At 32.8% G+C, this 13,554-nt stretch overlaps 2 protein-coding genes across 2 annotated transcripts; one reads left to right on the top strand and one right to left on the bottom strand.

Moving 5' to 3' along the window:
- The first annotated feature begins 10,129 nt into the window (after positions 1 to 10,129).
- LOC145032823 (vacuolar protein sorting-associated protein 9A-like) lies at positions 10,130 to 12,371 on the top strand. The gene is made up of 2 exons (XM_078981770.1): positions 10,130 to 10,306; positions 11,010 to 12,371. Exon 2 carries the CDS (start codon positions 11,064 to 11,066, stop codon positions 12,228 to 12,230), a length of 1,167 nt encoding a protein of 388 aa, XP_078837896.1. The 5' UTR covers positions 10,130 to 10,306; positions 11,010 to 11,063; the 3' UTR covers positions 12,231 to 12,371.
- Positions 12,238 to 13,208, bottom strand: LOC145032824 (uncharacterized). Its single transcript, XM_078981771.1, has 3 exons — positions 13,011 to 13,208; positions 12,525 to 12,867; positions 12,238 to 12,419 (listed from the first exon to the last, which is right to left on the bottom strand). The coding sequence occupies exons 1-3, from the start codon at positions 13,154 to 13,156 to the stop codon at positions 12,351 to 12,353; spliced, it is 558 nt and encodes a 185-aa protein (XP_078837897.1). The 5' UTR covers positions 13,157 to 13,208; the 3' UTR covers positions 12,238 to 12,350.
- Between the last annotated feature and the right edge of the window lie 346 nt (positions 13,209 to 13,554).

Genomic DNA, 13,554 nt, shown 5'->3' with positions numbered 1-13,554 from the left:
TGTAATGTTTAAGATCCACTTGTGGATATATAGCAAGCATCTCAAAATTAGAATAGTCATTTTAATATAAAGATATGAGGTGCGTTTTTATATCAAAATGAAAATGAACATGTGTGTTTACTAAGAACTAGTGGGAGGATAGTGATATTCCTAATATTGTGTGAATAAAACATACTTAATCATTTGAAATAACATTCTGACTATGCAAGGTTGTTTGACCTTGTCTCAGAAAGTATTTCTAAAATGAAAGACCTAGGAATTACAAGATATATTCTTGGAATGTAAAATCTATAGAGATGGATAAATATGAATGTTAAAAGTTTTATAAACTATTTTGCATGAACTAACAATATCTTGAAATAGTTCAAGATTTAAGATTTATGTGGAGGTTTCTTAGCATTGTCACACGACACATTATTGAGTCTTTCTCAAAAAGGACCTAACACAAATGTTTGAGCTAGATGAAATGATTTATATTTTCTTGAAAAATAAACCCATAATTTATGTCATATCATACATGGTTAAGTCACTGGATGACTATAAGAACATTTTAAGAGTACTTTAGAAGAATTAAGAGAATGTATATGAGATAATAAGTTTAGAATAAGAACTTAATGTAAAGAGCTACATATGATTTTAAATTCTAAACAAATATAGATAATTATGAATTATAACTGGATTATGACTTTATTGTGGAATGAAGAGTAATTTTAGTTGGAATGAGGTTCAAGCAAAACGTAATGACACAATCTACTACATAATAAGAATACACTACTTTTGAAGTTGAAGTCAAATTTGATTGGATGAATGAGTTCATTGAAAAACTATGTTAATTTCTGCCATTCAAAAATCACAGAGGAATCTTTTTGACTTCGAGAGTGTACTTAATTGAGCTAAGACACTCTGTGTCATGAAAGAACACAAATAATATACTCCAAGACATTTAACTATACCTAGAGTAAAGTCAAAATATGGATATGATAGTATTCACATAATTCACTCAAATTAAATTTAGTCATACCCATTAATAAAGTTTTTTCTTCTTAAGCTAAGTATGAGTGGTCACACTTTAGCTATGAGACTTCATTATTCTAGAAATGGGGTTTAGATTTGGATTTAATATTTGGATATTGGAACATTATAACAACAACTATTACATAATGTTTTGATATACTGGGATATGATCATCACATTAATACTTGTTGTGTTTTATATTAACATGTTTAATCCATAAATAATCTTATTATTCCAAAATTTCATAGTCGGTTATAATTTTGGGAGAAATTATGAAGTAAGACTAATATGAATTGGATTGGTTGACTCTTACTAGATGAAAGTAGGCAAGTGGTTGTAACCAAGTTTCATAGATACTTGTTAGAGAACTAGTACTAAATTGACCCGCATCAAGATCAACTCATAGATCACAGTCATGAGTGACACTTGATTAAAAAGTACTATCTTTGTATCCTTAACACCTAAGATACATAGTGAGACTTAAGTATTGGGAGTACTATGATTTGATATGGTCAAATGTTGATCCTTAACCGGGTAGTTATAATAGCCATTTTTAGGTATGGTGTGAACTATGTAAGAGGGTTATGTAGTCAAGATGGGATTTGTTCCTCTTATATGTTAAGAGTTAGACATCTAACGCGCGTTAGCCAATGTTGAATTACAAATGAGATTGATTGCGATCCAAGGCTCATGTTCAACATGATGTTTGTTACAAAGGGATAATTGATAAACTTACATTAATACATCAATTGAGGCTTTGAGATTTTGGGAATTGGATGTTAATGAATGAAATTCTTCATCATATGTTATTGGGGTCAGTGAAATGTTGCCAGACTTTCACCACCGTCTATATCAATCTATTATGAGTCTTGTGTGAGTGGGAGATTAAAAGATCTAGTATGCCCAAGTGTCATTATAGAATGATATTGCTAATAATATATGATCTTATAGGGTCACACCTTGTAGCAAGTTACCATCAATTGATTATTTATTAGTATAATTTGATTATTAATAAATATATTAACACTTGTATTTAAATAGAAAATTATTATTTCATGGAAATAATATTTTACTAATTGGGAATTTATTATTTATGGAAATAATATTTATTGGAGAAATAAGAACTTATGAAATATATCAAAAAGTATGATTATTTATAACTTGTATTTATATCTTAATAAACTAGTTAGAGTTTATTTATATAAAATGAAGTTATATATATATATATATATATATATATATATATATATATATATATATATATATATTATGTGTGTGTGTGTGTTAGAATCACTTTATATATATGATAGGCTTTCATATAAAGTTGCTATATAAATATATGTAACATCTAGTCATGAATAAAGAAAGAAGCACATCATCACTTTTCCCTTTGACCATGGTGGCCGAAAATCAAGAAACGTGGGCTTTGGTTACTGTTATTTGTTTAATATATGTCCCATAACATGCTCTAGCTTTAACTTTATGGTCTTGCTTTTGGTCTATAGTTGGTGGCACTTAAAAGCAAGACTTGCTAGTGGTTTGGGTGTGGCTTTTTAAGTTGTTCTTGTTCTTTCTTTAGGAGTGAAAAACCAAGAGAAATAGTACTCTACATGGCTACCAAATTTTGAAGTTAAAATCTCTACTTCTTCTTAATTTTCTTGCAAATTGGTGCTAGATTTATGTTCCTTAGTTACTTCACCTTAGAAAATATATTTTGTATGTATTTCTAAGGCTTATGAGCAACTAATACAAGTGTATACTAACATGTTTTGATGGTTATAATCTTGCTTGATGGATATTTATAGAGAGATCTTAGTTTAGAGCTAATGCCATCTTCATCAACTTCCAACCTCCTATGAGGATCAAAGACTTCAAAGGTTGTTATGCTTTCTCTTTTATGGCTGTTTTAATCTTTCTAAGTCTTGCAAAATGATCCTTGATGGGAATAAAGCTAGTTATATTTTTGTTCAAATCGTAAGTGTTCCGTTGCATTGTTTATGTTTTTGAAACAATTTTTGAATAAAAACCCAACAAGATCTAAGAAGGCAATTTTATTGGGATATATATCGGGTGTGAAAGGCTATCATCTTTAGTGTTTGGAAGATTCCAAGATTATAATCAGTAGAAATGTTACCTTTGATTAGAAATCAAATGTAGCTTTCTTCGACAACTATGGTGCCAAATGGTGATGACATTGAGACAGTCAAGTCTTAGGTAGTTGATATAAAACCTAAAAGCCAACAAGGTTTTAGTTGTGTTCACGAGGAAGATCATGGTGGTATTCACAATGATATTGAACATGAGACAGTTAAGCAAGAAGATGGAGCTAGTTGGTTCGATCTCTACTAGGCAGAGGCGAGCATATAAGAAAGTTAAAAAGTTAGGGTTTGATCAACCCTTGAAGCACTATGGACAATCAAATTTGGTTGAGTATGCACTCTCAATAGAGGAAGACGAGTCAGTATCCTTCAAGGAACATATTCAGAATGGAAATTATGAGAGTTAGTTAGTTGTGATGGAAGAAGAGATGCAATCTCTTTGGAAGAACCAAACTTAGGAGGTGGTCCTATTTCCCGAAAAGAAGAAAGCTATTGGTTGTAAGTGAGTGTACAAGAAAAAGGAGGACCCTTCCAAACTCAGTGTTACAAGGTAGAAGGCAAGACTAGTAGCAAATGGGTTCGCACAAATAGAGGGAGTAGAGTACAATGAGATAATTTCTCTAGTAGTGAAACATACTTCCATCCGGGTGTTGTTGAGTATTGTTGCTCATGGTGATTTGGAGCTGGAACAACTCAATGTAAAAAAATCTTTTTCGCACAGAGAATTGGATGAGGAAATCTTTATGCATCAACCTGAGGGATTCAAGGTTGTTGATAAGGAAAGTCAAGTATGTCGCTTGAGGAAATCACTATATGGATTGAAGCAATCTCCTCGATAGTGGTACATGCAATTTGACTCTTTCATGCTGAATCATGGGTTCTCTAGAAGTTATATGATTATTGTGTTTACATGCGGAAACTTCATGGAGGTGATTATATTTATCTTCTTTTGTATATGGATGACATGCTCATTGCTACGAAGAGCAAGGTAGAGATAGATAGGCTGAAATCTCAACTAGGTAACGAGTTCGAGATGAAGGACATGGGAGTTGCTAAAAAAATACTAGGTGTGGAGATTAAAAGAGAGATGTTTGGATGCAAGATTCCAAGTCAGAAAGGCTACATTGAGTGGGTTATTACGAGGTTTGGGATGCAAGATTCTGAGCCAGAAAAGCTACATTGAGTGGGTTATTGTGAGGTTTAGGATGCAAGATTCCAAGTCAGTGGTGACTCCCTTGGATCCACATTTTAAGCTCTCTAGTAGACAGTCTTCCACTACAATGGAAGATAAGACATATATGGAGTGTTTGCTTTATGCTAGTGTAGTTAGCAGTTTGATGTATTCCATGGTGTGTACACATCCATATATTTCACAGGCGGTCAGTTTGGTCAGCAGGTTCATGGCGAACTAGGGATGGCACATTGGGAAACTATGAAATGGGTCTTGAGGTATTTAAAAGGAACCACTAATATTGGTTTACACGTTGGTGGAAATACATGTCGAAAAACTGGATTTGCGGATTTAAATCATGCTGGTGATCTGGATAGAAGCCGATTTACTATTGTTTATGTGTTTAAAATATATGGTGCTCTAGTTAGTTGGCGATCAATGCTACAAGCAACCATGTCACTTTCTACTACACAAGTTGAGTACATGGCTATAACAGAGGGTGTAACAGAAGCACTGTGGTTGTGGGATTTTTAGATGATTTAGGGTTTGAAAAAGGCTGTGTAGACTTGTGGTATGATAGTCAAAGTGCAATTCACTTAGCTAAGAATCAGTTTAATCATGCTCGTACCAAACATATAAATGTCAGATATCATTTTGTGTAGGATGTCATAGAGGATGGTAATATTTCTCTTATGAAGGTGCATATAGATGAGAACCCAACAGACATGTTAACCAAGGTGGTCTCAGGTGGCAAGCTTAAGCATTGCTTGAATTTCCTTATATTTATCAGTGTTGATTGCCCTTGAGGGAAATGACCTTGCGGGGAGGTGTCAGGGTGAGGTGAATTTATCATTTAGTGAAGTGAACTATGGTGGCTTGATCTCAGATCAAGGTATGTAAGTAACTACGGTTAAATAGCGTATCCAGATTGATTTTTACATATCAAGGTGTGCAATTTCTTCTTTGGTGTATTGTCAAAATTTAAGGTCTATCAAATGATATTTGAGGTGGAGAATTGTTAGTAGTCAACTCAAGTGGTAAGTTTAAGCTTGAGTCAGCCCAGTAACTTAAGTTATTGGCCCGATTGTTTGGCCCAAGTTAAAAAGCGCATGTATACTTTGTTATGTAATTCTCAGTGAGGAGAGGTAAGGTTAAAAACATTACTTATTGTAGAGGGAAAAGTTATGTCAATCTCTTAACCTAATACAAAAGGCTCATGTGGGTAAGCTTGTTGAACCACGTAAAGATATTTTTATTCTTTATTTAATTCCATCTTGCTTGGTTATTGTTACTGTTTGTTTTTTAGGTCAAAGGGAAAAAAAACAGGAATCTTACTAAACAAGGTTAGCTGCTGTCAATTTTCTGTTTTTTGCATTGTTTTCTGATGGAACAAGTGAGATAGAGAGAAAGAAAGGTAGGAATGAGAGAGATTGTGACCTCCATAGCTTGCAACCGTGACATCACAATCACAATCACAATGCATGGGGTTGTGTTGAGCCTTCACTCATGCATAACTTGGCTATGCCAAATCACCTTACACGTCAAAAAAACCAAGCACTCTGTATAACATCATGTGTCAAACGCCAAAAGAGCATTACGAAGCTCTTCAACTTTGGTATTATCAAAAACCAAACTTACAAAGTACATATTCAGATGTTAAAGACAACCACAACAAATATTGTATTTCAGTAGTTCCCTATAATTATTTTTAAAATTTTCATTATTAGGACCAAGGTTTACACCTTTCCCCTTTCCCCTTTCTTTTTCCTATTAGAGACTTTTCCATTGTCTTTGTAGGCTTTTGATGACCAATCATTTTCCACCACATTCAACTTATTCACATCAAGAAAGTAACTAGTTTTTAGAGCCATTTTGTTTCATTCTTTAATATAAAGACTAAAAAATGAGTTACTCCATGATCATCTCCCTTTATATTAGTTCTTCAAATCTACCTATCCGATAGGTAATTTCTTGACCGTATTCACAACATAAAAATGAGTTACTCCATGATCATCTCCCTTTATATTAGTTCTTCAAATCTACCTATCCGATAGGTAATTATCTTGGCGTAGAAGTCATGTAGAATAATCTAGATTTATTGTACTTGACTAATAATAGTTTTTCGATCATTTATTTTAAATTCCAAGAATTACGCTACCATAATTTCTTGGTCCAAGCATCCTTTGTTTTAGTCCATTGACTCCCATGGTTTTTTTTTTCGTTGATGCTTTGCAAAATAGGTTTTAGAGCACATCAACCAACCAACTCAATACGTTGTTCCAACAAACAAATAGAATGCTTCGAAACATCTATTGTACTCACAATTTAAGCATTGTTATCCCTTTTAACACACTGGGGGAGAAAAGTCGGTCAATAACCTCACTAGGTATAAACACGTTTTCTCCTACCATCGTTCTCTTGAACAATGGCTTACCCAAAGTTTGAAGCATGTTGGATATAAACCTAAGGCAATTTCATTTTGGTGTGCTTAATTTCCTAGTTACCTTCATTAGGCCACCTTCATGGTGGTTACCGCTACCTTATAAGTACATACCAAAAATGTTTTTTTTGGCATCTTAACATGATTAGAAAGCATGGAAGAAACCATAACAATTGGTACCTAATGTGGTGTAACAGTCGTCATAGTATGTTACTCCATTATAAAAACATAGATGAAATTGTTTAAAAGGTATTAAATATGTTTTTAAGTTTGTTTGAAAATTATTCTTTAATTTGTTCCACATCTTCCAAAGTATATATATATATATATATATATATATATATATATATATTACAAAGGAAAGAAAAAACATAAAATGAAAATGGAAAAATAATGGATTAGACTAATGTTGGAGACGATTCCTTTGAAACATATTTGCTACATTACATTTGTTTTCTATGAGTACTACCATATTTGGAACAAACTTGTATGAACATATCACTTGAATATCAACATGTTCTTTGATTGTTTATGTGTTGTGGGTTTGTTCTTTGTTTTATACATTCTAACTTGTCTATAGTATATACATTCTAACATGTCTACTATCTATATTTTATAATATGTCTACTGCAATGAGAATAACTCCCACTTTATATTAAAGAAGTCAACTTGAATCTGTCACTGCTAGTTTCGAAAGTAAATGTTTTTTTAAACCTAAATTAAAAAAACTAAAACTGGGAATTAACAAACTTAAAAATATACTTGAAAAAGAAAATTAATTCATGGTGGTAACTAAATTGGACAAATTCAACATCAGATATAGGTAAACTTGACAAAGTAGTTTCAAAAATTTAACACAATCAACTCGAGTTGCCAAACAACTTTAACAGTTAACTCAAACTACCAAGTAGTCCAGTTAGTTATGTACGTATAGAGGGTATCTACATACAACACTCACATGGACATAATGTGTGTCCCTAACCATCTCTACACACATGAATGTGTGGTGATGCATCATATATGAACTTTTACCATTCAACTATGATAAGAGATCCTTTATGAGACAACTTAATTTTTCGTTTTAAATTACATCATCCAATCCAAATATCTTATTTAGAAATTTGATATCCCATTCACCTTAGCTAGGAATGCGGGATACGTCTCTATGCGCTTCAAGAATCACTTTGTTAAATATAACATAAATGAATAAGTGATTTGTAAATTGCAAAATTTATGTTTGTTTAAAGTCAATTGATTCTTTTTCTAATTAAAAAAACTTGTTTTTCAACAATCTACTACGGTTAAATTAATGTTTATTGTTTTGTAATGTAGCCTAAACTTTTTCTAAATTTTAGCAAGTTCTATTAAAATAAAATTAAATGAAAATAGTTAAATATTTTAGGGAAAATTTGTCGAATAACCAAAATATGAAATGAGTTTGAAAAATATGACCAACAAAAACTGAATTTCATAAAATGACCAAGGTTTACGTAAAGACAGACTCTACGAAATTGCTACACCTCTGCGGAAATAGTCTTTTGTTTTGTGGAATTGGACACATGTGCAAAAAGACAAAAATTAGACGTTTGACGGGATGGGTCTATAGAGCAGGTCTCTGCAAAAATGGGTACCACCTCTGCGGAATTATTAATTCTCTACGGAAATGGTAGCTGGAGTGGTTAAGAAGCATTACGATATTATAAAAGAAACATTCATATATACATTCATATTCACAGATGTACAGATTGTAAGTAAAAATGTATTACTTTTTTAACGGAAGTGATCTAAATGAAAGTTGTAGTAGACTCAAATACGAATGCGTGGATATAAAGATCGTTAAAATTTGTGACCATTTGTAGAAGTTTTGACGTTTGGAACACAAGACCAAAACGAAACCACAAGAACTAAACAATCAAGCAGCCGAGACAGCAGTAGCCATAAGTATGAACATCCCCGTATAACTTACTAATGATTATCCAACTTAGTATGTTGAGAGAAAAACCTAAAAAAAACTGGTCATAAATACAGAATGTGTAAAAAAACAATAATGACTTATTTTATAACAAAAAATATTAAGGACTAAACGTGAAAAAAATATTAAAAACTAAATGTGTACAAAATAAAAAATATATCACATTTTAAGTTATTTTTTTCAACTTACCTGAAGTAGCCGATCATAAAGATTAAGGTGTTGTTTGTTGTTTGTTTTTTCTGATGCAAAATGTCTACAGTCTGCGGACCACATCTGTAGATCTCTACAACAGCAGAGATGGACCAAACGTTTACAATCTAAGAAAAGAAAATTGTTTGTTTTTTTAATATCTGCAGGCTATTAAAATAAATCGATTTTTTTAAAACTACAAAGTGATTTTTTAAGATTTTTATGATTTTGTTATAAATAATTAATAAATCTAAATCAACTTTTATGTATTATTATATAAAAAATAAAAATAAAAATGATACAAATTAACGTTTATATATTTGGTTTTAATTAATAAATCTAGATCAATTTTTATGTATTATTGTATACAAAATGAAAATAAAAATGATACAAATTAACGTATATATTTGATAAAATTAAAAACCAATAATTTTTGTCGCAAATTTATACCTAAACATTTTAATTAGGAATCAAAGAATATGATACATAAATGGATAAAAATAAACTTTGATTTTTTCAATTAAATCAATTAAAAACGTCTCATAAATATTTTTTTTAAAAATTGGCGATAGTATATTAAATAATGTTTTATAAAATTTGACATAAAAATATAAGAATGTATTATGATTTTCTTTTTCATATTTATATAAACAACTTCAACGACCATTATTGTAATAAATTTGTCAAAAATATAATGTTTGTGTCGTCAAATCTTTTTTTTTAGTATTGGAATTTTTTTTTTTCATATTGTTTATCATTGATAAAGTTGGAATAAATATAAATTAAAAAAAAAACTAAAACAAATAGATAAATATATATGTGTTTATTTAGTCTAGAAGATGTCTGAAGATGTTAGAAGACTCTGGTCCATATCTGCGCCAAAAAAAGGGCGCACAAACATTTTTATGTCTGCAGTCTTCAAAAAAATCAAATAGTCTGCGAAAACTAATATCTACGCGTGGTCTGTATGATACAGACAGAAGAGATCAAGAAGATCTGTTAAAAAAACAAACATCTAAATGTATCAAACAAGTTAATGTGATAAATATAAAATATATATATATATATATATATATATATATATATATATATATATATATATATATATATATATATATATATATATATATATATATAGGAATAAAAAAAGTATATTACCCACTCATTATCCCTTTGAAAATCACTCCCATACACAGTAGAAAACAAAAAAAATATTTACAATGCATAAAACGCGGACACTTATGAAAAGATTTGAAGGAGAGGGGCTATCTTGAAAATATACATTCATCAACATCTGCGATTCGATGGATCCTACTTGGGTTTGATGTTTTCCTTCTTGACTCTGAACGCTTGTTAGGGTTTTGGAATTGGGATCTAAATCCTGCTTATGTCTCGGAGCGTCTTCAGTCGCTAATCACCAGGTATTTTGACTATGCCATCATCAGTAATTTGCTTTTCATAAAATTTTGTTTCACGATTAGATGTATACTTCGTATGATACCACACTCTTGTTCGAGATTCAGAGATTGCCCATACATTTACTGTAATTCGTTTTATCTGTAGTTATATTCTAGGTGCTGGCTGTAATATCCATATCGTTACTCTCTGACTTTCCGATGAAAGTTAGCCAAAATTACATTGATCTGAACTGTGTTAATGTTTCGGTATGCTAAAGCTAATGCAATTAAATTTACACGAATTTTTAGCCAGGTTAACTATTTTTCAGGTAATTAAAGTGTTTTTATGTGGAATTCTAAAAATTCATGTTAATCAATTTAAAGACTATCCATCTGTCTAGGTTTCATTCTCATCATTCCTTTGGTTTGTTAAGCAGTAACTATCAAAGTAGCAGTATAGGATCTTAATACAATTTGCTCTCTACAAGTTTTAGTATTTTTGATAATTGTTTTGTAGTTTGATGATATTAAAGTACTATATAAGACTTTCTAAAGTTTTATAGTATAAGGGCATAACTCAAAGATGCATCTTGTCATGACTCATGCCTATACATACTCATGGTCAAATTAACACTATGTGGTCTAAAGCAGAATAGGTTACTACAGCAGTAAAGCTTGTGTAATGATAATCAGATAGTTAATTATGAGGTTGCTATTCTGGTTTCAGGAGAAGCTACAGAAAAAAAAATCCCAAAGGTCTTAAGGCATACAGACCAAATCTATGGAGAACAGCGAACCATTCAGTTCCTCAACAGCACCGCTGACATGGCACGACTTCCTGGAACGCATGCGACACCCATCAGCAGCCGAATTTGTAAGAGCCATCAAAACCTTCATCGTATCAATCTCAAACACACCTCCAGATCCCGAAACCGACAGCACATCCGTACAACAATTCCTCGCCAACATGGAAGCCTCTTTCCGGGCCCACCCGCTGTGGTCAACCGGGTCAGAAGAAGAACTAGACAGCGCAGGCGAAGGCCTTGAAAAATACATCATGACAAAATTATTCCCCCGTGTCTTCGCCTCACACCAACACGACATCAAACAAGATGAAAATCTCCACCAAAAATTATCTCTTCTCCAACAATTCATCAAACCCGAACACTTAGATATCCAACCAACATACCAAAACGAAACCTCGTGGATCCTCGCTCAAAAGGAGCTTCAAAAAATCAATATCTATAAAGCCCCACGAGATAAACTTGTTTGCATACTTAGTTGCTGTAAAGTTATTAGTAACTTGTTGCTTAATGCTTCGGTTGCTGCTAATGAAAACCCTCCTGGAGCGGATGAGTTTCTCCCGGTTTTAATCTATGTTACCATAAAAGCAAACCCTCCTCAATTGCATTCCAATTTGTTGTATATTCAACGATTCAGATGCGAATCCAGACTAGTTGGAGAAGCGGCTTATTTCTTTACAAACATGTTGTCTGCTGAAGCCTTTGTTACAAACATAGATGCCAAAGCGCTTTCCATGGATGAAACCGAGTTTCAGAAGAATATGGAATCCGCTCAAGCACTTATTCATGGCCTATCCACCGATTACACTACCGGTCAAAACATTGGTCAAAGTATGTCATCTGAGAATAGCGAATCGACAACCGAAAAGGAAAACGAAAAAGAAAAAGATAAGGAAAAGGAAGTATCATCGGTGAAAAAGAACTTATCGGTTTCAGATTTGGAGAATAAAGGGGCGGATATGATTGTAAAAGACGGAAATGGAATTGAAGAGTTTCGGAATTTTCCGTATTTGTATTCGGAAGCGGGTGATTTGACAGTTGGTGACGTGGAAGATTTGTTAGATCGATATAAGGAACTTGTGTTGAAGTATGTTAGTCTTGCGAAAGGGGTGGGTGTAGGTGGTGTTTCGAGTGAAGATAAGTAAATTAGGATTTGTTTCATTATAAATTTGTATGTTTTGTTTTCATTCTTATTTTATTATACTGTTTTGCTTTAAGAAAAGCTGAGTATTCATACATATTTCATACAAATCAAATCAAATTGTCTACTCATCATCTATCACAAATACAGTTGCGTTTTCCTTCTTGAAATCATGGGTTGTATGATCCACCACCTGCACAAAACACAATCACACGAATGAGAATTAGAATTTGTAATTTCACAAAGATAAAAGCCAAAGTGTCGATCAGAATTCAGAAGTGGTTGCATAAATACTTACATTAGTATTGGTGAGTTCAAGATTGTAGAAATCCATGGAGTCCGGCTTAAACAAAGGACCGGCATGCCAAGTTCCCCGGTGAAGCTTCAGGAATTTTGGACCGGTGATTTTGAAGACGTGAACACCGTCAACGGCGGGAGGTATAAAGAAGTGACCACTTCGTGATTGCAAAATGTTCGGACTCTTCTTGTCTAATTCAACATTTGGATCGACTATGGATGACTTTGCAACTCCGAGATACCAAACACCACCGCCGATTGAACCCAAGCACTGGGTCACACTAGCATGATGTGTTATTGTCGAGAATTTTAGGGGCCGAGCTTCAAGGTTCATGATGTAGAATCTGTAAATTTAATTTCTAGTTTTATAAATCGGAAAAGCAAATTCGAATTCTAGTAAGGAAGGAAGGAATTACGTAGTACTACTGATCGATGTTCGAAATGGAAAGAAAACCCTAGAATTGGCAGAGAGAGAAGAGATGTGTACCTAGGAGTGCCTTGGGAGAGGTCGAGTTGAGCATCGTGAGGACCGAACTCGTCGCCGTCCGGCGACGCCTGAATCACTTGTCCGAAATCTCTGAATGTCTCCGGTGTTGCTTCAATAGCTTTCAGTTTCACCACCGCCGGCTCCATTGCACCCGCAAACTGTTCCAGTGATGTTGATAATTCAACGGTGAACGTCGATATATCGAGTAGTACTCTTGATATAATTATTTATTTTGGATTAGTCCCTAGTATTCGTTCTAATTTAAAAACATGCACTAAACCTCTCGTTTTTTTAGAGTCAGGGGAGTAACTCTGAAACGTTTGCATATGTAGTGCAGTAGTAGTTAATTCAATTCTTTTATATGATTTTATAACAAAAGAAATCTAACTTTGGATGTAAATCCTCTATAAGCAAAGTCTATGGGCATGTTTAGCACACACCTTTTAGTAACTTTTAAGAAGAAGGTCGAAAATGTTAGTACATGAAAGTGCCCCTTAGACAATCTAGGATATGAAGCCATTCCTAGATGGTTACGATTCTGAGA

Source organism: Lactuca saligna, chromosome 2 (genome assembly GCF_052625555.1).
Source record: "Lactuca saligna cultivar CGN05327 chromosome 2, ASM5262555v1, whole genome shotgun sequence".
In the NCBI taxonomy this organism is placed as follows: Eukaryota; Viridiplantae; Streptophyta; class Magnoliopsida; order Asterales; family Asteraceae; genus Lactuca; species Lactuca saligna.
This window is presented reverse-complemented; position numbering and strand designations above follow the sequence as displayed.